Below are 26,508 nucleotides of genomic sequence, written 5' to 3'. Positions count from 1 at the left end.
AACTGGGCCCTTAACATGGTTGAATTGGGCCAAATTGAGTAGTCAATTCAACCCCTAAAAACATGGCCGGCGGTGGCACCGCTTGGATAGCAATGCCCCAAGTTATCTAGGTAGTGGTACTATCGGCAGTTATTGCTGCTAACAGTGGTACCACTGCTGTTAGGCAGTGGTACCACTAGAGCTCGGTCTCTGAGCTCTGTCAGGTGATGATACCGCCCAGTATCAAGTGTCAAGTGGTGGTATCGCCCAGTAATGGTGGTGGTACCACCAATACCTCAGAAATCTGGGATAAGATAATTTTTTACTCTATTTTTGAATTCATTGGGGCCTATAAAAACCACACCCTTTTCTACATGAAAGGGCATGAAAGTATTGGCATATTCTTGAGTCTTTGAAGTGTTAAAGAGTTATAAAAGTGCTAGAGTTCTCCTCCTCCCTTTCTAAGTGTTAAGATCATTCAATAGAGGTGTAATACTTGTATGGGTTCTTTCCTAAACCCGTGAAAAGGAGAAAGCATTATAAAGAGGTAGTTGGTCTTCACCTATTGAAGGAAGGCTTTTAGTGGACGCCGGTGACCTCGTCGGAGGAGGAATCCGAAAGTAGATATAGGTCACGTTGACCGAACCACTCTAAATTTTGGTTTGCTTTTTATTTATGCAATTTACATTACTGCAAATCCCCTTAATCTTCTCTTGTACTTTTATGAAAGCTCTCAAGTTCAATTTCTCTTCGAAACAGATTGAATCAAAACCATTTTTATCATAATCAATTTTAATTGAAACAAAGACTTTTGAAATAGTGAAAGTTTTTCACGGCACTAATTCACCCCTCCCTCTTAGTGCCGCTCTTGATCTTAATAGCCACCACTAGACAAGGTCCAACAACTTGGTTGGGCCTTGAATCCAGCCCAAACTAGTCTAATTACAAGCCCAGTTGGCCCTTAACAGGTTAATGGGATTACCTCCTAAACCTAACCCTAATTTTTAAAGGCATACACTAAACAAAACAAGCTCGGTAAGTCTAGGTTTCTTTCGGCGATCTTCCGGTGGGCTTCCGACGATCTCTCAGTAATCTTCTAATGGACTTTCGGCAAGCTCCTGGACTTCATGACGATCTTCTTGGCGAGTTCCAACGAGCTTCTTCTCGGTCAATTCCGGCAACATTTCTGACGAACTTTCAGACTTCCAATGAACTCTCAAACTCCCAACGAAATCTCGATCTTGACTTCGACACTTCATTTTGCTTTATACCTTAATCGCTTTCGTAGTTAATCTTGCACACTTTTCTCAACATATAGATTTAATCAAATAATTTACCAATTGATTTTATCATCAAAATCCAAGATTCAATAATTTCTCCCTTTTTGATGATGACAATCAATTGATGATGGAATTAACCTTAACTCTCCTTATCTATATGTCATACTTGAGAAAAGACACTCTTGAATTCAAGCATCAAACCGATAAGTTATATGCATTTAAACTTATCGACGTACACATCATGATACCAATCATGATTTACCATCTCAAAATATAATACCACATATTTATCAAAATACAAATGATGTCAAGGCATGACATTCATTTTTAACTTCAATGATGATAGACAATCATTATTTTCAAGTATGATGCGAATTTCAAATATAAAATTTAGCAAGATGATAATTATCAATCCAAGGCATGATATCAATTGTAAGTAGGAAGTTAAACTCATGATACCTTATCATAATGATAGACATTTATCAAACATTCATGAAACATTTCAAGTATCTAGGATACATATGATGCATATGAAATAAATTTTGATATGTTTCAAGTATTTACAATGTGTTGTGATATATTTGACGATTCCAATCATATTTCAAGCATTTGCAAAACATTCAAGCATTTATGATATGATACTTTTTCCACATTATCATCAATTTGTCACATTTCTCCCCCTTTGTCATCAACAAAAAGGAAATTATTCAACAAGGCAAGTGTTTAAAAAACTATTCAAGTAAGTTCAACACCAATTTATCCAAGTTAGCAAAAATGAGAAGTTTAGCAAAAACTTTACATGATAACTACTTTTAAATAAGCTAACAATTTTCCTTTAGATACACAAAAGCTTTTTGGTTATTCTTGAGATGTGGAAGTTTCTTTCTTCCTTTGCCATAAGGATAAAAGGAAGAAGGGTAAGGAAGAAATTTATCAAGAACCAAATTCATGAAAGGATTTAAATCAAGTCAAATGAAAATAAATGAGTTTCATTGAATCAAACTTCTAGTTTAACAAGGAGAAGGGATTCATAAAAAGGATTAAGATATCTATATGAAATCAAATCCCCATTCTTGTAAGTGATTACATACTAAAATTTCACAAAATTCTTCTTTCATGAGAAGAGTAAGGAAGAACTCATGAGAAAGGAGCATCATATGAAGGATAAGAAAAAAATACATGAATAAAACTTCATAAATCAAATATGTTTCTCATTAAAAATTCACAAGAGTGAAATCTGTTAGAGATGCTTTTATCAATGAATTACATGAATGAAGGGACTAAGTGTATAAAAAATCATTAAGTTATGGAGCAAGGGTATAAAATAAATTTGATACCAAGTAAATTGATATTCCAGATTTCATGAAAGCTTTAAAAAATCTAGAAAGTCCAGAAAAGATATACAACAAACTCATGCATTTGGACAATTTAACATTCCTAACTTTATTCTAATAAAATCAAATTGTTCTTCATTTAAAGGTTTTGTAAAGATATCGACTAATTGATGCTTCGTATCAATAAACTCTAAAGATATGCTATGGTTATTAATATGATCTCTTATGAAATGATATCTAATGTCAATATATTTAGTTCTAGAGTATTGAATAAGATTTTTTGTTAAATATATTATACTTGTGTTATCATATTTTATGAAAATATTCTTAAGGTGAATCTTATAATATTCTAATATATTTTTTATCCATACAACATGTACCAGTTTTATATATTCCGCTTCGGTTGTAGATAATGTAACCAAGTTTTGTTTCTTGGAAGACCAAGAAACAAGTGCATGACCTAAGAATTGACATGTTCTGTATGTGCTTTTTCTATCTTTCCTACATCCAACAAGATCTGCATCAATATAAGCAATTAATTCAAAGATTTCAGATTTTGGATACCATAAGCCTAGATTATGGGTTCCTTTAAGATATCTAAGAATTATTTTAACAACTTTAAGATGAGATAGCTTAGGACTAGATTGAAACCTAGTACAAAGTCCTATGCTAAACATGATATCTGGTCTAGTTGTAGTGAGGTATAGTAAACTACCTATCATACCCCTATAAATTTTTTTATTAAAGCTTTCTCCACCTTCGTTCATGTCTAACTTAGTGGAGATACTCATAGGGGTATTGATGGCCTTTGAACCATCCATATTAAACCATTTTAGCAATTCTAATACATATTTGGTTTGACTAAAAAAAATGTCATTACTAAATTATTTGATTTGTAAGCCTAAAATGAAGGTTAGTTCACCCATTAAACTCATTTCAAACTCTTGGCTCATACACTTGGTAAACGATTCGTATAAGGATTTATTTATAGAATGAAAAATAATATCATCAATATAAATTTGAACAATAAAAAAATTATTTTCAAAATTTTTAATAAACAATGTAGTACCAACCTTGTCTTTAGAAAAATTATTTTGGATAAGAAATGAGCTAAATCTCTCGTATCAAGCCCTCGAGGCTTGTTTTAATCCACAGAGAGCTTTAGTTAACTTAAACACATGATTAGGAAAAAGAGAGTTCTCAAATCCGAGTGGTTGTTCAACATACACTTCTTCTAAAAAAAGTCATTTAGGAAAGCACTTTTAACATCCATTTGAAATAACTTAAAATTATTATTACTAGCATAGGCAAGGAGCATCTTTATGGCTTCTAATCTTGCCACAAGAACAAAGATTTCTTCATAATCGATACCTTCTTCTTAGTTGAAGCCCTTGGCCACTAATCTAGTATTGTTTTTAACCATGATACCAAATTCATCTTGCTTGTTTCTAAAGATCTATTTAGTACCAATAACTAAATGGTCACTAGATCTTATAATAAGCTTCCACACCTCATTTCTCTTAAATTGGTTCAACTCTTCTTGTATTGCGATAACCCATGAATCATCTTTCGAGGCTTTGTCAATATTTTTTGGTTCAATTTGAGAAAGAAAAGCGGCATTGGTACAAAAAATTTTAAAGGAAGAACGAGTTTGAACACCCTTTGATGTGTCTCCTATGATTAGCTTCTTAAGATAAGTATCTACATACTTCTATTCCTTAAGTAAGAATATTTTGGAAGATGTATCCAAGTTGCTAGTGGGAGGAGAGGGTTCATTTAAATTCAAAGCATCAAATTTTAGATCATTATCAAAATCATTTTTCTTAAATTCGAATACTTCATTAAAGACAATATGAATAGACTCTTTTATGACCAAAGTTCTTTTATTAAAGATATGAAAGCTTTTGAAATAAAAGAATAACTAAGAAAAATGTCTTCATCGAATTTTGTATCAAATTTTTCTAAGGCATCTTTTTTATTCAAGATAAATATTTACAACCAAAAACTTTAAAATATGAAATGTTCGATTTTTTGTTATTCCATAATTCATAAGGAGTTCTAGAAAGTAATGATCTTACTAGAACTCTATTCATGACATAGTATGTCGTATTAACAACTTCAGCCCAAAAAATATTTGGGTAGGCTATGTTAGTTCAATATGGTTCTTATCATTTCTTGTAAATTTCTATTTTTTCTTTTTACTATTCTATTTTGTTAAATATTTCTCGGAGTAGAGAAATTATAATTATATTCATTCAATTCATAAAATTTTTAGAAATCATGGTTTTGAAATTCACCACCGTGATCACTCCGAATTGATGATATCATAAAGTCTTTTTTATTTTGAACAAATTTACAAAACTTAGAAAAATATCTAAAGCAATCGCTTTTGTGTGCCAAGAAGTATGTCCAAGTATATCTACTATAATCGTCTATAATTACAAAGGCGTATTTGCTACCTCCTAGGCTTGTTGTATCAATTGGTCTAAACAAATCCATATATATCAATTACAATGGTCTAGAGGTGCTTATTTGATTCTTTGACTTGAGACTACCTTTTATTTGTTTTCCTAATTGACAAGCATCACACACATTATCTTTAACAAACTTAATGTTTGGAATACCTCTTACAAGTTCTCTAGATGAGATTTGAGAGATTAGTTTCATGCTAGCATGACCTAATCACCTATGCCAAAGCCAAGCATCATCATTCAAAATCGAAAAATACATTTTATTACAAAGATCATCAATGTCAATAGTGTATACATTATTTTATTTTAGGACAATTATAAATGTGTTTTTGTGTGATTTTTCAATAATGTAAGAGTTGAATTCAAATCTAATAATGTATCCTTTATCATATAATTCACTAATGCTCAAAAGATTATGCTTTAAGCATCAACCAATAATACATCTTTAATCAAAATTTTGAATTTGTTATCTATAGTTCCTTTGCTAATAATTTTACCCTTGTTATTGTCTCCGAAGGTGACATACCATTCGTCTAGGCTAGTGTGCTTAGAGAATTTATATGGATCTCCAATCATGTGCCTTAAACATCTACTATCAAGGTACCATCTCCTGCTCCTAGCTTGTGATGATAAATATTTTTATAGAAAAGGATGATTTTTAGGTAACCATTTGACCTTGGGTACCTCAAAAATCGATCTACTCAACTTATTGTTTTGCATAGAGTTCTTTATGGTTCCTTTAGGAACCTAAATTAATTTGTATAGACTATATCTCTTAAGTGGACATTTATAAGTAACATGTCTGAGTTTATAACAAAAGTTAGCATTTGGTGCGGGGTGATACATGCAAGGTAGGGTCTTTAACAAAGGTGGTTGGATTTTGGTGAGAGCTACTCACAAATCCGATTCCACCTCTTTTATGAACGTAACCCTTATTGGCAAGGATCATGTTCAAGGACTTACTACCAACCTCAAATTTTTCTAAAGTTTTTTTTAGTAGTAAGTTTTCTCTCTCAAGTGCCTCTAAGTGTTCACACTTAGTGCATGGAAGCAAAGAGAGATTATCATACTTAAAATTTTTAAAATCACTATTTAAAAGGGCATGCTCCTTTTTCAAAGAATTATATTTTTTACTCAATATTCAACATTCATCAAACAATTCATGAAAATCACTCAAAAGCTCATTAAAATATAAATTTGCATCTAATAAACTACTTACCTCATCTCTGATAGCCATTAGTATGTAGTTGGCGATCTCCTTATTGCTTTATTCTTTACCTTTGGAATCGCTCGAATCATCCCACATTGCTTTGAGCGTCTTCTTCATTGGTTATTTTTTCTTCATTTGGGGACATTTACTTTTGAAATATCCCGGCTTCTTGCATTCATAGTGTATAACTTGTTCTTTCTTGGGTTCAATTTTATTTTTAGTGTCATTTTTAGATTTATTTATTTTTATGAATTTTTTTAACTTTCTTGTCAAGAGTGTCAAGTCATCATCATAGTCCTCATCACTTGAATTTTCTTTCAAATGGTCTTCATGAGTTCTCAGTGTCATATCCTTCCTATTCTTTGGAAGGTTGTTCTCAAGCTCTTTATGAGCATTGCAAGTCATTTCATAGGTCATTAATGACCCAATAAGTTTTTCGAAAGAAAAATTATTCAAATCTTTGGCCTATTGAATGACCGTTACTTTAGGGTCCCAACTCTTTGGAAGGGATCTCAATATTTTATTAACAAGTTCAAAGTCCTTTTAGACTATTGACGACATCCGTAAACTAGGTGTACATGTCTCCAATTGTCTCACTTAGTTTCATCAAAAACAACTCATAAGTATGGACTAAAAGATTAATTTTGAACTCATTTACTCTACTAGTGCCCTCGTGAATGATTTCGAGTATATGCTAAATATCGAAAGTCGTTTCATAAATAGACATTCGATTGGACTCATTTTTATCTAAAGTGCAAAACAAGACATTCATAGCCTTGACATTTAAAGCGAAAGTCTTCTTCTCCAACTCATTCCAATCATTCATCGGAAGAGAAGACTTTTGAAAGCTATTTTTCACAATGTTTCATACCTCAAAATCCATAGAAATTAAAAAAATCCTCATTATAGTCTTCCAATAGATGTCATTCGTCCCATTGAACATAGGTAGACGTGTGATTGAGTGACCCTCTTGGTTGCTAGCAAATGCCATCTCTTTTGAGTTTCAAACCAAAATGAGAGTGACATCGCTTTGACAACTGATAGTACCACCACCTGTTAGTCTAACATTGGGTGATACCACTGCCCAGTCTAATGGTATCATCACCTAATCTAGCGATACCACCGCCTAATACAATCTTGAAAATTGTGTCTGAGCGATACCATTGTCGGTCTAGGCAATACCACTACCCAGACAACTTGGAAGGTCAAGTCTCAAGCAGTGTCATCGCCAGCCTTAGTGATGCCATTGCCTGGGCTTATTGAGGGTTGCTGCTTGGGCCTCACTTGGCCCAAAATATCCCTAACTCAGGCCCAAAGGGCCCCTAATTGAGTTGGTATTATTTCATCCCAATATCGACTTAATTAGACTTAAACTAACTTAATCTTGATAAATTATTACAAAGCAGGAAATCTGTCATATCATTGGTTCTTCCGGCTCTTCATCCAATCCTTCGACGCATCGTCCTCTCCTTCGGCGGATTGCTCAATCGGTATGTTGACACCTATAACTTCCGATCTCCTTGGTGCAATGTTCGATCTTTTGGCCCAATACCCAAAGTCATGGCACGAAGTCCTTCTGTCGGCATATCAATCGATTCTCTAGCCAACGTCCAATCTCCTGATATATACAACTCCGACCCAACGTCTAATTCCTCCTGCTTCAATCAATTTGTCTCTCCTTAATTGAAGCTAGTCCTACGTTACTCAAAACGCAGATTATATCACAAATTTATCAATTGATTTTATCATCAAAATCCGAGATTCAACATTCTTTACTCCACCCTAGCTTGTATGGTGTTGGATGAGTCTCTATTTATAATTTTAAGTGCCTCACCAGTGATTTAGATACAATGTTACCATAGATCCTATTGTCTATTATCAATATGTAAACTTTGTTATTAACACTGCATCGAAAATGAAAGATTTTCTTATACTAAGATGGATATTCTTGCCTTGAGGTGAGTAATAATCTTTTTATAACATATACGACATGTTCCCCTTCTTCTTATGCTATTTCAGCAATGTCAATATTATCAATCTATCATCTTGAGCATCTTATTCTTCTTCAAAGTCATCTTTATGATTTACAAAGTTGATAGTCTTATTATAAGCATGACACTCGTTAGAATGATGATCAAGCTCCCCACATTTGAGATATTTTCCAACCAGGGGTCGAGCATATGGATTATTTATGGTAGTCAAGATATTCTTATTTTGCCTTGTTGCTCCTCCTGTATTTGTGCCTTGATTTGTAGGTTGTATTGACTTATTCACAACTTCTCTTTATTAAGAGCACATTGTGTTGTCAGAGTAGAGAATTACTAGGTAGCAATTGAAGGTCGAGTCAACAACATTTCAGCCTTTAATGCCATATTATGAGCTTTATCTATTATCCATATCAGAGTTAAAAGCATTCTATCTTTAATTGTAAATTTTAGTCCATTTATGTATATTGCTATTTGTTGATCTTCTAAATCTAATAAATTATATCTAGTTGAAAGGCATAAGAATTCATCAATATACTCTCGAGTGTCTTGGAAGTAGTTTTGATAATGTTGAAATAATAGTTGTTTATAGTCTAGGGGTAGGAATCTTCATTCGAGAAGTTACTTCATCTTTTGTCATGTCTATACTAGTGCTTTTCCTCATCTTCTTCTATTATTCTATAATATATCCCACTAAGTTGTTGCACCTCCATTCAACTTATAGACAATAAGCTTAGCTTGTTTGTGATAAGGAATATCCATCACCTCAAAAAAGTTCTCTACTTCATAACTTTAGTTAATAAAAGCTTCAATGTTGAGATGGCCATTAAAACTTGGGAGATATACTTTGATACGCTAATTCTCAAATAGCTTCTCAAATAGCATATTTCATTTGAGTGATGCTTAATGTCTTAAGTATCTTTTACTATCATCTTTTGAATCATCATCATATACCGTTGGTTGTTGTGGGTGAATAGTACCTCATCGATTAAAGTATCACATAACTAACCAAATAAGAGGTGCAAGTGCAGTTCAACCTCGATACTTTAATCGAGGTTGAACTGCACTTGCACCTCTTATTTGGTTAGTTATGTGATAGTCCACAATTCCTGCTTCATTTGATCATCTTCATTGGCTGGTTACATATGTTAGATTGCAGGCCCTTGTTAATGATTAGGTTGGGCATTAGCATCAACTCTAGCATGGTTGATCCTATTAGGAACGAGTCAGCACTAAGAGGTGGGTGTGAATTAGTACAGCGGATAAAATCATGTCGGTTAAAAATTCTTTCATTTGATTAAACCCATTTCGAAAATATATTAACTTGAAATTATATGGAAATGTAGTGAAGGAGGAATTTAGTTTGCAATAAAGATAAATAGCAAGAAGTAAATGCAAACCAGATTTTTATAGTGGTTCGATCGTCGTGACCAACATCCACTCTCGATTCATCCTCCATCGAGGCCACCGACATCTACTATCGGTCTTTCTTCAATAGGCAAAGACTAACCACCTCTTTATAATACTACTCTCCTTTTGACAGACTCAGAAGAGAACCTTTACAAGTTTCACACCTCTCTTACAATGAACTCTAAGCTCTAAGAGGTGGAGGGGAACGTTCAACACTTTTCAAGCTTTTTCAACTATTTTTCATCAAGGATTCTTTCCCTCTTTTTACCCAATTCTTGCTATCCTAAGAAGGAGGGAGTAGGGTATTTATAGGCCCCAAATTGATTCAAATTTGGAGCCCAAAATTCAAATCCCCGAGATTTCAGGATACGGGCAGTACCATCGCCTACATTGGGCGGTACCACCACTTACTGCCTAACACTAGACGACATCACCACCCAGTCTGGCGGTACCATTGCCTAACACACTATCATTGGGCGGTACCACCGCCTAATAGCCTTAAAGACCAAGTTTTTTGAGTTTTCCAACTCACAAGCAGTTCTACTGCCAATTCTAGCGATGCCACCGCTTGGCCCAACATTTAGGTCATTGAATGGGCCTCCTAATGAGCTCAAACCACTCCCAATTTATGCCCAATTGGCCCCTACTTGAGTTGGAATTATTTCACCCCAATACCAACTCAATTATACTTAAAACCTACTTCGATGTAGATAATTATTATTAGGATCAAGAGCACTAAGAGGGGGGGGAGGGGGGGGAGGGGGGGGTGAATTAGTGCAACGAAAAACTTTCGACGATTAAAACTGCGTTCGTACGATAAGAGCGATTTCGGTAGAAAAGCCGATTCGTAAATCACTTTAACTTGTGATCAAGCAAGATGGAGTTAAAGTGAATTTATAAGGGCAGTTTACAGTTATGATAGAAACCAGAATGTAAGCGCAAACTAAAATATGATGTTCATACGAGAAAACTGATTTATGTCTAAACACCGATTCGAAAAATACTGAACTTTGAAACACGATCGTAAATTCATAGAAGGCAGTAAGCTATTGAGGAGGTTTGCAGTAAAGATAATATGCTCAAAGTAAATGCAAACCAGAGAGCACCACGATTTTAGAGTGGTTCGGTCAATCTTGACCTACATCCACTTCTGGCTTCCTCCACTGACGAGATCACCGACATCCACTAGAGGCATTCCTTCAATAGGCGAAGGCCAACCACCCTTTTACAGTTTCACTCCTTTTGACGGTCTTAGGAGACAACCCTTACAGAATTTTCTCTCCTCTCTTGAAAGATCAGAACTTGGAAGAAAAGAGGGAGAAGAACTTTTAACTCATACAAAACTTTTGAGCTCTAAAAATCACAGAGTAAAATCAGGATTTCGGTGGTTTTCATTGCATTTTCATTGCTGAAAGAGTGGGCTATTTATACACCCCAAACCAGTTTGAATTCCGAGCTCAAAACTGTCAATTCCCGGAATTCCGGGGTCTGGCGGTTGCACCGCCTGACTAGGGTGGTTGCACCGCCTGGCAAAGCTCGGAGACTGAGCCTCTGGGCAGTGCCACCACCTAACTGGGGCAGTTGCACCTCTATCAGAGGCGGTTGCACCTCCCAACCAGAGCTCGGAGATTGAGCCCTGGGCGGTGCCACCGCCGACCCAGGCGATGCCACCTCTGGCCAAGTAATCTGGGTCCGAATAGACTGATCCATTCGGCCCAATTTGGGTCTTTCAAGAGCCCAATTGCCCCAAGATTAAGTTAATGGGATCACCTCCCATTTCTAACTCAATCATCGTGCTAACTACGAATTTCTTAAGACATTTACTGTAACTTGCTCCGGTTTGTCAATCGCTTCTTCCGGCGAACTTCCGGCGAACATTCGACGAACCTCCGGCGATGCTCCGACGGACTTCTGGCAAACTCCTAGACTTGCGATGATCCACTTGGCGAGTTCCAATGAGCTTCTTTTGGCAAGCTCCTGGACTTCTTGGATTTGTTCCCGCAGAACCTCCGATGACCGTCTGAACTTCCGTCAAGCTCTCGAACTCCCAACGTGATCATAGTCTTGACTCCGGCGTAACTCTTGTCGCATGTTTTACTTTCATCGTAGTTAATTCTGCACACTTAAAACAAAACTTTGATCGAGATAATTAATCCTAAGCAATTAACTAAGTTGTCCGACATGTCATTGGTCCCTCAACGCTTCGTTCGATTCTTCGGCGCATCGTCCTCTCCTACGGCCTATTGCCCAATCGGCCAGTTGACTCCGTAACTCCGATATCCTTGGCGTAATACCCGCTCTTCTTGGCCCGATGCCCAAGTCCACAGCCCGAAGCCTTCTGTTGATATGTCGACCGATCCATCGGCCCGATGTCCAATCTTCTAACATGTTCCTCCAGCACAACATGATTTTTCCTGCTTTAATTGTCTCATCCTGATCGAAGCATCTTGCATCACTCAAAACGTAAATTAAAACATAAACGTAATTATCAATTGGTTTCATCATCAAAATACGAGATTCAACAATTATTACAAAGCTCATCAAATATTGTCTAGTCATGTCATTAGTTCGCGCTTCATTCGATTCTTTAATGCATCCTCCTCTCTTATGGCCTATTACCTAATCAGCTAGTTGACCTCCGCAACTCTAATTTTCTTGGCATAATTTCTACTCTTCTTGGCTCAATGCCCAAATTCTCGGCTCGAAGTATTTTGCCGACGCGTCGACCGATCCTCCGGCTCGATGTCCAATCTTCTGACATGTTCCACTCCGGCCCAAGATAATTCTTCTTGTTTCAATTTTCTCTCCTTGATTGAAGCTTTCTACATCACTTAAAATATAAATCAGATAAATACTATCAATTTGTTTCATCATCAAAATATGAGATTCAAGAATCTCTCCCTTTTTTATGATGACAACCAATTGATGATGGAGTTAACCTTAACTCCCCCTAACAATATGCAATATTGATAGAACTCTTGAATTTAAAAATCTAAGCAAAAAAATCATACATAACACCATCACACTTCTCCCCCTTTGTCATCAATAAAAAGGAGAAGTGTATCATCCAAGCAACAAGTTTTAGAGATATGCAAGTTTTACAACATACAAGCTAGCAATAATTTTTCATCACTTTACAACATGCAAGCTGGCAAATTTTATATCATTTTAGAGCATGAATAATCACTAAATCATCATTAATTTTAAAGATGTGCAAGATTACAAATTTTGCAAGTTTGCATTTGTGCGTCTTGAGATAGGCAAGATAGCACTTTTGCTACTCTTGATATTGCAAGCTAGCAATTCTTGGTGATATTCAAGATAGCAAGTTATTCTCCTTGCAATTTGTAAGCTGGCAAATTTAGCAAGTGTTATATCATGCAAACTAGTAATTTTTTCACATATGAAAGTTGGCAAAATTTTACATTGTTTGAGGTGTGCAAGATAGACTGTTTATGCATCTTCTTGAAATGTGTAACTTAGCAAACATTGCTTCTCTTGAGATTTGCAAGATAGCACTTCTTGCTTCTCTTTTTAGATTAGCAAGCTAGCAAGTTTGCCTTTTTTGCAATTATAAATTTTTAAATTTTGCATCTTGAGCTAGCAATTTTTCTCCCCCTTTATCATTGTAAAAAAGAAGGGAAGAATACAATATTGTAATTCCTTTCCCTTTACATCAATTTTCAAATCATGACAAAGTTAAAGTATTAATCAATTTTCAAATCATTATGGTTTCAAATTAAAACATGCACAATTTTAAAACCTTTTATTTCATTCTTACTTCATGCATAATACCAAAAATAAATCAATCATCACTATGGGCATATCATACATGATATGAAGACATTAAAATCTTTTAGCATTTATCACTTCATGTATTAAATCAATCATTTTGATCATGATATTAAACATTCATCATTTTTCTCATTCATGATACTAAAGCATTCATGATACCAATCATTTCTCTCATGCATTAAATTAATATTTTTTAAGCATTTATCACTTCATGATTGTTGGTACCAAACATTCAACTTGAAATAATCAAGATCATCAAAATCACTTAGCAACAGATTCAAAGTGAAATAAATAAATTTATCGATCTCTTGAAATGCTAGTGATTTGTTTTCTCCCCTTTATCATTGTAAATAAGAATGAAGAAGAGGGGAATAATGCATAATAAAACTCAAGTCAAAAATTATCAAAATGTCAAGTAGCATATCATAGTTAATTTGAATACATCCTTTTTAGTGAATACCAAGAAGAATCATAGTATGAAAAATATTGATTCATAGAAAAATCTCATGTAAATATCAAGAAATCAAGATGATGATTCATATATAAAAAATATCACAAGTTATAATCAAGAGAAAAATCATCATTCATTTTCAACTCATTCAATTTGTCAAATCAATATTTCTTATATATGCATGATACCAAAATATGGTTTCAAATGTTCAACATATAACATGCATAATTTTAAACCATTACAAACCATTATCAAGATCATAGTTTGTTTGCATAAGTCTCTTCTTTAATAAATGGTAAGAAAAAATAATCGAAGATGGAAAATATTTTGATTCTTAAAAAAGATGTCTCAAGTAGAGAAATCAAAAAGAAAGTTCATGATTTGGTTAAAAAAATTTCATTCAAATTTAAATCATCAAAATCACTTCTATGAAGATTCAACGAAGGCAAGATAAATAGATTCACACGAAAACTAGATTCATGTATAATGTCTCAATTTATCATGAATCATTAAAAAAAAAATTTAGAGTATCAATTGAATGAATCATGATTCGTATGACAAAAAAATTATCAATTCATGGATTCAAACCATTATTTCTTCAATTCATCATGCACAGTTTCAAAATGTAAAATCATCAAATATGATACAAATATTTATTTTCAAAATGCATTCTTTTTTAGTTATTTCAATTTAAGTGATTTGATTTCATTCAAGCATATCCTTGTCAGTTTTTGTCAAATCAAAACATATATCATCGTTAAAACTGAAAGTGTAAGATTTATCACAAAAATCTTCTAGATCAATAAATCACAAAAATCATCATGTATACCTTCAAAATCTCATGCATAGAATAAAATCATCAAGCATTGTACCAAAACTTTTAATATTTTCATTACATCATTATACACCATTAAATCATCAAAATTAATTTCATCAAATATAAAGCATTTTCAAGATCATTTTGTTTGTTGAAGTAATGTTTTTTTTTTTAAGTGAATCTAACTTTTCATGCTTAGTGCATGCAATTATCATGATCAAAATTTTATTTTTATTTTATTTTTATTTACTAACTAATTTAAAAATAACTCATGAAAAGTATCATGTAATTTCAAAATAAAGTAAAGGGATTTTGGATGAGTTATTTACCTCAATGTGAAAGGCCACATCGTCTTTGTTGATTTGCTCCTCAACTTCGGATGAGCTTGAATTGTCCCAAGTCATTTTGAGTGTCTTCTTCTTTGGCAACCTCTTCTTTGTAAGTTCATTTTTAATCTTTAATTCTTGTTTTATGATTTTTTTAAGCTTTAAGAGTTCAAGATCATCATCATCATCACTTAAGTCATCACTCAAGTGGTATTCTATTGTTCGAAGTATCAAATCCTTCCTGTTCTTAGAAAGTTATTCTCAAGCTATGAGCATTGCAAGTCATTTCATATGTCAATAATGAACCGATAAGTTCTTCAAGTGAAAAAAAAATTGAGATCTTTTGCTTCTTGTATTGCTGTTATTTTAAGATCCCAACTTTTTGGAAAGGATCTCAATATTTTATTAACGAGTTCAAAATTTAAAAAATATTTATTGTTTTTAGACTATTGATGACATCTGTAAAACGGGTGTACATGTCTCTAATAGTCTTGCTTGGTTCAATTCAAAACAACTCAAAATCATGCATTAAAAGATTTATTCCATACTATTTTACTCTATTCGTGCCTCAATGTGTTATTTCAAGGGTGTATCAAATATCGAAAGTCATTTCATAAGTAGAAACCCGATTAAATTCATTTTTGTCTAAGGTGCAAAACAGGGCATTCATAGCCTTTGCATTTAGAGAAAAAGTCTTCTTCTCCAAATCATTCCAAAGGTTCATTGGAAGAGAAGACTTTTGAAAATCAAATTTGACTATATTTCATAAATCGAAATTCAATGAAAGTAAGAAAACTCTTATTCGAGTTTTCTAATATGTGTAGTCTGTCCCATTGAATATGAGAGGACGAATGAGAGAAAATCTCTTTTGAAAGTTGAAAAGAGTTATTTCTCTGGGTGTTAAACAAAATGAGAAATAATGAGGCTCTAATACTTAGGAACGAGTCGGCACTAAGAGGGGGAGGGGGGTGAATTAGTGTAGTAGATAAAATCATATCGATTAAAAAATATTTCATTTGATTAAACCCATTTCGAAAAAATATTAACTTGAAATCGTATGAAAATGTAGTGAAGGAGGAATTCAATTTACAATAAAGATATATAGCAAGAAGTAAATGCAAACCAGATTTTTATAGTGGTTTGATCGTCATGACCTATATTTACTCCTGATTCCTCATCCGTCGAGGTTATCGGCATCCACTATCGGTCTTCCTTTAGTAGGCGAATACCAACCACCTCTTTACAACTTTACTCTCCTTTTAACATGCTCAAGAGAGAACCTTTACAAGTTTCACACCTCTCTTAGAATGAACTCTAAACTCTAAGATGTGGAGAGGAACGCTCAACACTTTTTAAGTTTTTTCAACTATTTTTCATCGAGGATTCTTTCTCTCGTTTTACCCAATTCTTGTTATCCTAAGCAAGAAAGAGTAGGGTATTTATAAGCCCCAAATGGATTCAAATTTGGAGCCCAAAATTCAAATTCTCAAGATTTCAAGGTACAAGTGGTACCACCGCCTGCACTGGACGGTACCATCGCCTACAACCTGACACTGGGCGGTACCACTACCCAGTTTGGCGGTACCACCACCTAAGACTCTGTCATTGGGTGGTACCACTGCCTGACAGCATCGGAGATCAAGTTTTTCGAGTTTTCCAACTCACAAGCGGTTCTACCGCCAATTCTAGCGGTGCCATTGCCTGGCCCAACATTTGGGTCATTGAATGGGCCTCTTAATTAGTCCAAATCACTCCCAATTTAGGCCCAATTGGTCCCTAATTAAGTTGGCATTGTTTCACCATAATACCGACTCAATTAGACCTAAAATCTACTTCAATCTAGATAATTATTACAAAGCTCATCAAATATTGTCCGGTCATATCATTGGTTCGATGCTTTGTTCAAGTTTTCAGCACATCGTCCTCTCTTGTAGCCTATTGCCTAATCAACTTGTTGACCTCAATAACTCTGATTTCCTTAACGTAATTTTCGCTCTTCTTGGCTCGATGCCCGAATTCTTGGCCCGAAGTCTTTTACTGACATGTCGACCGATCCTCCAACTCAACGTCCAATCTTCTGACATGTTCCAATCTAACCCAACATGATTCTTCCTGCTTCAATTGTCTCTCCTTGATTGAGGTTTCCTGCGTTACTCAAAACATAAATCAGATAAACACTATCAATTAGTTTCATCATCAAAATCCGAGATTCAAGATATCCTGCCATCATCATGAACTCAATTGGCACTTAAACTCAAGTTAGTATATTGTGTATCTCTTGAAGTTCTTAGGTCATTATTACTTTTTATGCTTCTAACGTTGCCTATAGGGCTGACACTCCCCGATCATTATTGTTAGAGTAATTACCATTACCTCTATCACGAAGGTCATTACCATCGAAATTACTACTACCATCACTAATAACGTCATTGTTGTTACCACCATTATTATCATTAGACCTTATCTTGATGGGCTATAAGGTTGTACTTAACAAATTAAGTTTCTAATACATAAAATCTAATATAAGTGATAAGAGTATATCATACTTCTTAATTTTCTAACCATAAACATAATATGCTAACATCAAGAGTAAGGCTTTGATACCAACGACGCAAAATGAAAAACAAAATAAAAAAATACTACTAAAAAAGATTTTAACAAACTAACCTTATAAGAGAGGACCAAGAGATATCAACCCCCAAAATGGCATCATAGTGCGTCTCGATGTGTCCCACATTAATGATTGACAATAACTGCCCTATATTATCAAGATCAAAGACAAGAATAATCAGGCAGTTAACTTGATCTTATCCTAGGCTAACCAATAAAAAAGGCTCTCAAGTATAAAAAGGAACATATCAGCTTATGCTAAGAGAGGGTTCTCGATACACTAACTCAATCATACAACTTACATTATTGTCTTTTCTTTTTTGCTAACTTAGGCATTAGAGAGACCATACTAGGCAATCACTAGTGCCGACCTATCATGCAGGATCATCGACTACCCAAAGATACCCGGATGACCTAACCCTCTAGGGAGGAACCTTGCAACTAGGAAGATCTTAGTCCGCCTACCTGGTCATCTAGAACCTGGTCCTCACCAATAGAACGGCTCTCGACCAAGCAACTTATATCGGAAGAGATGAGCCTACACGAACCAACTAAATCAACTCATCAATCGACGATACTCAATCAACTCATCAATCAACGGTACTCATGATAGCATCAATCTCTATCTTGCAATGCAAGGATCAGAATCATAACAATTACTTTGTTTATCCTGGATTCAAAATCCATTACAAATAAGTACATCTTTCTGCAGGTAATCTGATCATAAATCCCTAAGTCGAGTTGACATCCCTCATTTACTTAGCAAGAAAAAACACAAGGCTTATGAACATGAACAATGCCTAACAAAGGTAGAAAAAGATATTCGAAAGCCAAGGACAGGGATCAAGAAAAGCTTCTGAGGTTTGTCATGGGTACTTATCATGGTCAGGATCAGGCAAGAAGGGGGTACTAAGAGAGGTCTCATGAAAGAATATGCTCCTTTACGGACTACTGGATTTGAGAATCCTAAGGTTTCAAAAAGGTTAATAGGAAATAGAATTTTTTGCATGAAAATTATTATGACTTCATTAATGTACATCATGCGATTCCTTAATTTGACTGAGGACGCATCATCATGATGTAATCGTCATGTTTTGTTTTTTTTTCTTTTTTTTTCTATGAGTCGATAATATGCACATAATTATTGTTTTTGATTCATATAGTATGGACATGCGTAAAATTTATTAAGAAATAAACTGAAATTATAAGTGAGAGAGTAGAAACTATGGAGACTAGAAAATAATGGAGGGGAAGAGTATATGGAGGTCTTATGATATTTGTACGACATAAGATTGAGAGGACATCATGTTTAGGTGTTAAACAACATATTCCACTTCCAAATAAATGAACACAGATAATCTCTAAAGCAATACATATAAAAAATTCCACCAACTTAAACATTAATAGAGAATCAAATAAAGATAATAGGTCATTGAAACATTATGTTCGATATTTTAAGCAACAAACATCAACAAAATTTATGCCTTTGGTCTTGATTAATGTTCTTTTGATTAGGATATTTAGTTAAGTATCACCGAGTATAGGCAGGTAAAATGGTGTCCATATGTTTTCCCTTTGAGAGGCGGAAATTATACATGTCTTTGGAGTCTTTGATATTTGAAGTCTTTGCAGATAAAATGATATTTGAAGTCTTTGGATTCGTTTTAGCACACTTTATTCTTTGCATACTCATAACTTTATTCTCAGTATAAAAAGCTCCTTTCGCATGAGAAAACTATAACAATTTGAAACTACAACAATTTGACAATGACAGTCACTGTAAAATCATAAAAATGGGACAAAGAGTGGAGTTTTCAATACTTTTTCTCATGTTTGAAGAGAAAGAATATTCTCCATAATAACTTTTTTTTGTCCAAATGACACAAATAAAAAAAGTTACGTTTTAAAAGAAATATTATGGGATATAACAGTGTGCATAAAAATGTTGCCCTTGTTTTGTGAATAGAAATCATAAATGCAAAATTGTACAAAATAAATTATGTTAATTAGTCAAACTAGAAAAATAAAAAATTGACTTACAAGTCATTTGTTGATAGTTGATCCATGTCATAGAGTCAAGCCGATATAGACCGCTTCATAAAGAATTTCACTTTTTAAGAATCTATCAAGATCAATCACATGCAAAACAAGTATTGAGAGCATGCTCAATATAATCACTCTAATGTTGAGGTCTTATGTGAGGATCTAAAATAAATTTATAGAATTTGAAGTATAAGTGAACTCCTAATTATGGAATAGAGGAACATGTTTCTGAAATATGAAATATTTTAGAGAATATTTTACTTCCTAACTCACGATATTGTGATGGATCAAATTAGACTCCATCTGTCGAATTAATCTCAAATATTGATATATTATTATTTTAATATAGGATAAAATTTGATCGATATTTTTATCTAATTATAAGAATGGTTTGGATAAATAAGAATTAGTTAGACCGGAGAATGAGAAAAGGTAAGTAAATAAAGAAAAAGAAGAAAATAAAAGTAGAGCTCGCAAAGAAGAGAGGATGCGAGCATATATATATATATATATATATATATATTAATTACTGAGTCAACGATTAATTCAGTTTTGGTAACTATGCATGAGGGTACACTTCAGAACAGTTTCTTCACTGACAATATTTTGCGTAGGCTATTTGTGACATGCTTATCTCACCAGAACGAGATTCAATCCAATTTATCATTGTCTTAGATGAGTTGAATCACTTCCGGCTTGTGTCATCGACAGCGTTGCTTTCTTTTTTATCGGTCAACGACAATGACATAAAATAAAAGCAAATTACTGGAAAGCTTCATAAAAGGAGTGGTAAGGAGAAAAATAGAGATTTCAAAATAAAAATAAAGATGGAAAGTCTTTAAAATCGACTGATGCAATTATATAATTCCAAATTGCTAAGCAATTTCATATATATATATATATATATATATATATAAGAAATTCCATTCTTTTCCTTAACGCGATAATCGTCAGGATTTAAAATTTATTGCTTTACAGGAATATAAAATTAATTTTTTTTATCATGTCACGCATGTACGGTTCCCAACGAATCTTGGACAGCTGCACTCATGGTAATCTACATCCTCTACCGTTTGTTGGTGGTCCCCGCAATCTGACGGCGGATATTCAGAGAACAAGTTTCAACTGCGGTCGGGGAACATATCTAGCGCATCGTTCACCCGGCTTCATATTTTACCGACCCTAGGACCCACTTGATGATTCATTAAGCTTGGAGAACGAGTCGTTCGGAAGGTACGTCATGGTCGAGTAAACAAAATGTTTTCGGGGTCCAGAAATATCTCTCTTCGGAATCAGCGATCCCAGGCACGTGACGAATAATCCTACCGTTCACGACGCCCATCTCTCTCTCCACCGCGCGATGTGAATCAAACGGCTATATTTGTCCGGCGAAGCTCGACGCTAGTATTGCGGCTAAGAACGAGCGCCGAACGGGAGCAGAAGAGAATATCCGATCACCCATCACACGATTTATTCCAAGGGTCCAAGACTTTAAGGCGGGACCCAGCCGTCATCTGCCTTTGATTGGGTAGCCGTAGTGTGTCGAATTTATTGTGAGGATTCTAGAATGGCGAGGGGGAAGGTATCCTCGGTAGCCAATGGACAGAGATCACGCGGATCGATGACGTGTTTCCAGGAAAAGTCCCGTCCCGACTCCTATGTCGCCCTCGTTTCCCGACCATCTCGAGCCGTTGGATTTTGATTTCCCCTCTACCACGCCTCTTCACGCACCCACCACTCTTCGCCCCTTCTTATCCCTCCCCTCCCGCCCTCCCAATGCCTTCTTGACCGATTCGTCATCCCTCTCCACCGCTCCGAGCCAAGAAGCCCTGATCTCACGGTAAAGTTCCGTCCTTTTCGCTCTCTTCCCCGCGATCTCTTTCGGGTTTCTTTGGTGTTTTGGGATACCCGGGAGATTCCTGCCCGATCTGATCGTTTTTGCTGCAGATCTCGCCATGAAACGGGGTAAATCGAAGGCGGATGCCCCCAAGAAGGCCGATAGCAAGTGAGAATCTGTTCTTCTTGCTCGTTTTCTTGGTGGATCGATCGGTGTCTTGAAAAATTAGGGCTTTGGAATCTGATGGTGATCTTTTTTTGTGATCTTTTGGGGGGTTTATTCAAGACTTTCGGTCAAGAAGGGACCGGAACGGGCTAGTAAAAAGCCGAGGAAGTCGAAGGCGGACAAGGATCCCAACAAGCCTAAGAGGCCTGCCAGCGCCTTCTTCGTCTTCATGTGAGCTCTCCTATCACTTGCTTGACTTTTTCTTGCCTGTCCTTCCTATTCAACTTTCGGATCTAAATTTTTTTTGCTTTATATGATGATTTATGTTTCTCCTTTTTGGATTGTCAGGGAAGAATTCAGGAAGTCATTCAAGGAGAAGAATCCGAACAACAAGTCGGTCTCTGTGGTAATATTCGTCTTCCTCTCTCTCTTGCAGATCCATTTTCTGAGAATTTGAATCTTTTTGTTGAAATAAAATTCCACAACTAGTTTGATCTCTCAATTTATCTGTCTTTTTTTTGTTAAAAAACCATTAATTGCAGCTGCTTTAATCTAATTAGGTTGGTAAAGCCGGCGGAGACAAGTGGAAATCCCTGTCAGAAGCTGTAAGTAATTGTAGCTTTTCTTTCTTTTTTTAGTTAGACTGTTGATCTTGCTAAAATTATTTACCTGAGCAAAGCTACATGTTCGAATTCCAGGAAAAGGCTCCTTATGTGGCCAAGGCGGCTAAGTTTAAGACGGAGTATACCAAGAAGATAGCTGCATATAATAAGAATCAGGTAGAGTTCTCAAATTGAATTTTTTTGGTACCCTATTTTATTTATTTGGAGATTAATTATTTAACATTTCTGATGATGGTTGACTGAAGTCTGGCGGAGGAAGTCATGCTGCCGGGGACGAAGACGAGTCTGACAAATCCAAGTCTGAGGTGAATGATGACGAAGAGGATGAAGAGGGAACCGAGGAGGTCTGTAATCATCAAAAAAAGAATTTCTAAGGTTGTTGAGTTGCTATTGGCAAAATTTATATGCTAATCCTATGATTTGATACTGTCTTGGAACAGGAAGAGGAGGATGATGAGTGAGGGAATAGAAGCAAAGGCTCCTGTGGGCTGTGTTATCCTTTGTTTTTTTTTTGCCTTTGTTCTAGTTCCTATTTGAAGCAGGACAATTCTATAAGATATCACTGTCTTCTATGATGGCAAAGCCATGGCCTGGCTCTTCGTCACTAACATGTACCTAATTTCATCTAACGCGAGCTAATTTAGGGCCCACTTGACCCGGTTCTTGCCCATTATTGTGGTGGTTTATGCATGAGTGTGTGCTATTCAGTTGCAACAGGTGATAGGAATATTTTGTGATTGATCAATAGCCATTTGGTCTTACCATCTACTTGATATTTGATGTGTGGTGGAGGAGCATTTACTGCTTTTTTTTGTGTTGGCTAATAATTGGTGTTTAGGAGCCTGTCTTCATGTTCATCATTTAAAGAGCCTTTTAAATAGTATGCGGTGACCCAGTATGAGCTGTAGAATAATTAATGCTACCACCAAGTCTCCATCTGACAAGGGCAGCACAGTACGTATTGCTTCGCCTGCTTGCTGCGGTAAGTGGTGATTTTAATTTCTGTTGTGCTATTCTAAATGGCGTGTCTAACACAATCTAGTAGTTTCCTTCGAGTGCAATAGAAGAAGGTTATTTACCACCTCAAATTATGTTCATCGGTTATTTACCACCTCAAATTATGTTCATCGGCAATTAAATGGGTTTAAACCTGAGATGCATGTAGCTTTCGAAGTATTGCAATAATAAGTGTAGTGGTTATTGGAAAAAGGAGAACAATAATTTAGTTGTTTGTATTCTTGTTCACCTTGGGTCACACCATATTGATGATTATTTCTTATGTGATGCTCGATGCGTTATGCTTTTTTCCCGTGGCCGACCTGCTGAAATCAATTAATGTGGCACCGCGTGAAATCGACAAAAACTCTTTATTGTTCACTGCCCGTATAGCGACACGCAATTTTATTTCTTTATTATTAATTTTCTGTTATCATATTTTAGTATGAGGTTGGCAAATTTTAGCAATCTTAATTATTATAGTATCACGATTTCAGCTTGCTAAACATAATATTTATTAATGCTCGATTCCGTTACTGCAACACAAGAGCCTCTCTCAACTGATTGACACCGCACAATAAACTCATCTATCTTTTTTCCGCTGACTTCAGACTTAACCTCCTCTTCTTCTTCTAGATAGGATTCTTTTGCTTCGCTGTAACATTAACCAGATTGTCGTGATTGCAATTCTCACGTTGAGACTTTTTTCTTACATATCTAATTATTTATTCTGTCAAAAAGTAATATGTGGCTTCCGTAGCATAGTGGTAGTGCGTTCGCTTCGTAAGCGAAAGGTCGCGAGTTCGATCCTCGCCGGGAGCTGATTTTTGTTTTAGTGACTCCTTATTTTTTTTAATATAGATTTTCTTCTAAATTTTCTCTTTTTTATATATCAAATTGCAGATTCTACCGGACAGAAGAATGGGCAAAGTTTCTTGTCCCCCTGTTAATTTTTTCTTCCTGATTTTCCTATTATTTAACTTATTTATCATAGAAGAATGGGCAAAGTTTCTTAATCTTCTAATCTCCCTAATTTTGTTTCTCCTATTATAAAACATGTTTTCTCCTGTTTTGTATTCCTTTTTATGTATTTTTTGTCTTCCCAATTTTTCTATTTTTCTTTCTTTCTATTTTTCTCTCCCCTTATTGTTTTCTTTCTAAATTTCCCTTTTTTTAAATTCCGTGTATATTGTGTTTTTACTAAATTCGCTAATTATTTATTGTATTAATTTATCTTTATCCTTTTGTAGATTAATTTGTAGATTCCTTTTATATGACGATCTTAACATTAATTTGTAGATGCTAATATTTTGGGGAATATACATGTTTTTTAATTTCCTTTTTACTTCATCTGCGTCGTGTAGGATACAAGATTGGGATTTGGAGCCGAGATAGTGCTTTTTAGCACCGGTTAAAATTTGAACCTCATTAGTTGGAGTACCTTTGAGGTCATTGACCTTATTATTGTTAATTTAAAATCTCTTAAGTATATCTCTAACCGTAAAACCTCTATCGATCGTAATCTCACAATAATTAGACAAGAGCAAATCGGTTGGTCCATCAAGGGTGGAGGTAATATTAACACTAACACTAAAGAAATCTTTATGCAAATCACCAATCTTAAATAAAGAGAATATGAAATGATTCTCATGGATGATGAACACACTCCTTTTCTTTGCCTTTGTAGCAAAATGGAAGTCCTCGATAAATAGTATATCTTTTACTAGTGGATTAAGGCTAAAACAAGTTAGCTTGAGTGGGTGACTGTAATATAAGATGTTTTTCACATACTTATATAGTCTAGGAAAAGAAGAATTAGTATAGAAAAAGAAGAATCACATACATATGCTTGTGAAGAATGATAAGATGAATCATCTGATCATAAGAAAATACCTAGAGAATTTGCTTGTTGGTGTAATGCTCTTTCAAATTCCTTTGATGAAACTTGTCCCATTACTGGGAGAGAGTGTCTTATCATTGAGTTTTATCATTGAGTTTTACTTGACCTCTGGGGACAAACTTGAGAGTTTTAGATCGATCACTTTATGTAATGCAATTTAAAAACTCTTTGCTAAAACCATTGCTAACTAATTGAAACCCATTCTTAATGGATTTGTCGATCAAAAGCTATCAACCTTCATGATGGTTAGAAATATACATCATGATATTAGTGACATACTATGTCTAAATCTAATTATAAAAACCCTTTTCACACTTTTAAAATTCAGACTTTTCTAAGGCTTATGACAGAGTCTCTTAGGTGATTGTTTTTTTTTTTTTTTAATTTCAATTACTCAAACATTTTGTTAACCTCCGATTGTTATAAGTGCCAACCTTTTACGATGGTTAAACTCAAGATAAGACTGAATGGGTTTAACAAGGAATGTTATGGGTTTAACAATGAGACTGAATGTTTTGTGAAGTTAGATTGTTAATGAAATTCTTTGGACACTAGACGTGCTTTATATATGGTAATAGATCAATCTGAATTCTGTTTAATTCAAAAAATCCATTTATACTCGATAATATTTTGTATGTGATGAAATGATATATATATTTTTTGTATATATATGTATATATATATATATATATATATATATATATACATATATATATATATACATACATATATATACATACATATATATATATACATACATATATATACATGTATATATATGTATATATACATATACATATATATACATATATATATATATATACATATACATATATATACATATATATATATATACATATATATATATATACATATATATATATATACATATATATATATATACATATATATATATACATACATATATATATATATACATATATATATATACATACATATATATATATATATACATATATATATATACATACATATATATATATATACATATATATATATACATACATATATATATATACATACATATATATATATATACATATATATATATATACATATATATATATATATATATATATATATATATATATATATATATATATAAGACGAATTGTTTTTTTTTTTCTGTATGACGATTTATTGATGTGACCCCGGCTTTCAAATCATCCTACAATAAGCTAAGAATATATGCATGTCACACGATTATGAAGTTTTCTCGAAGACCTTTTTATGTTGACTTGGAGTATGCAAAGTT

General features: G+C 34.3%; 1 protein-coding gene and 1 non-coding gene across 2 annotated transcripts; both read left to right on the top strand.

The window, feature by feature from the left end:
- Positions 1–21,416: 21,416 nt before the first annotated feature.
- LOC135623417 (HMG1/2-like protein) lies at positions 21,417–22,986 on the top strand. Its single transcript, XM_065126361.1, has 8 exons — positions 21,417–21,551; positions 21,659–21,716; positions 21,834–21,944; positions 22,062–22,119; positions 22,274–22,318; positions 22,412–22,492; positions 22,582–22,680; positions 22,777–22,986. The coding sequence occupies exons 2-8, from the start codon at positions 21,667–21,669 to the stop codon at positions 22,795–22,797; spliced, it is 465 nt and encodes a 154-aa protein (XP_064982433.1). The 5' UTR covers positions 21,417–21,551; positions 21,659–21,666; the 3' UTR covers positions 22,798–22,986.
- A 1,096-nt stretch (positions 22,987–24,082) lies between these two features.
- Positions 24,083–24,154, top strand: TRNAT-CGU (transfer RNA threonine (anticodon CGU)). Its single transcript has one exon. It is a non-coding gene; the product is annotated as a tRNA-Thr (tRNA).
- Positions 24,155–26,508: the final 2,354 nt, after the last annotated feature.

Source organism: Musa acuminata, chromosome BXJ2-9, assembly GCF_036884655.1.
Source record: "Musa acuminata AAA Group cultivar baxijiao chromosome BXJ2-9, Cavendish_Baxijiao_AAA, whole genome shotgun sequence".
In the NCBI taxonomy this organism is placed as follows: Eukaryota; Viridiplantae; Streptophyta; class Magnoliopsida; order Zingiberales; family Musaceae; genus Musa; species Musa acuminata.
The sequence above is the reverse complement of the archived record's forward strand: the minus strand, read 5'-3'. Positions and strand labels throughout refer to the sequence as shown.

Excerpts from the sequence above, each read along its gene's own strand:
- LOC135623417 (XM_065126361.1), top strand. The coding sequence starts at position 21,667 with ATGAAACGGGGTAAATCGAAGGCGGATGCCCCCAAGAAGGCCGATAGC. Across the intron at positions 21,717-21,833 it reads CCCAAGAAGGCCGATAGCAA|ACTTTCGGTCAAGAAGGGAC; the intron begins GTGAGAATCTGT and ends GGTTTATTCAAG. Across the intron at positions 22,493-22,581 it reads CTGCATATAATAAGAATCAG|TCTGGCGGAGGAAGTCATGC; the intron begins GTAGAGTTCTCA and ends GGTTGACTGAAG.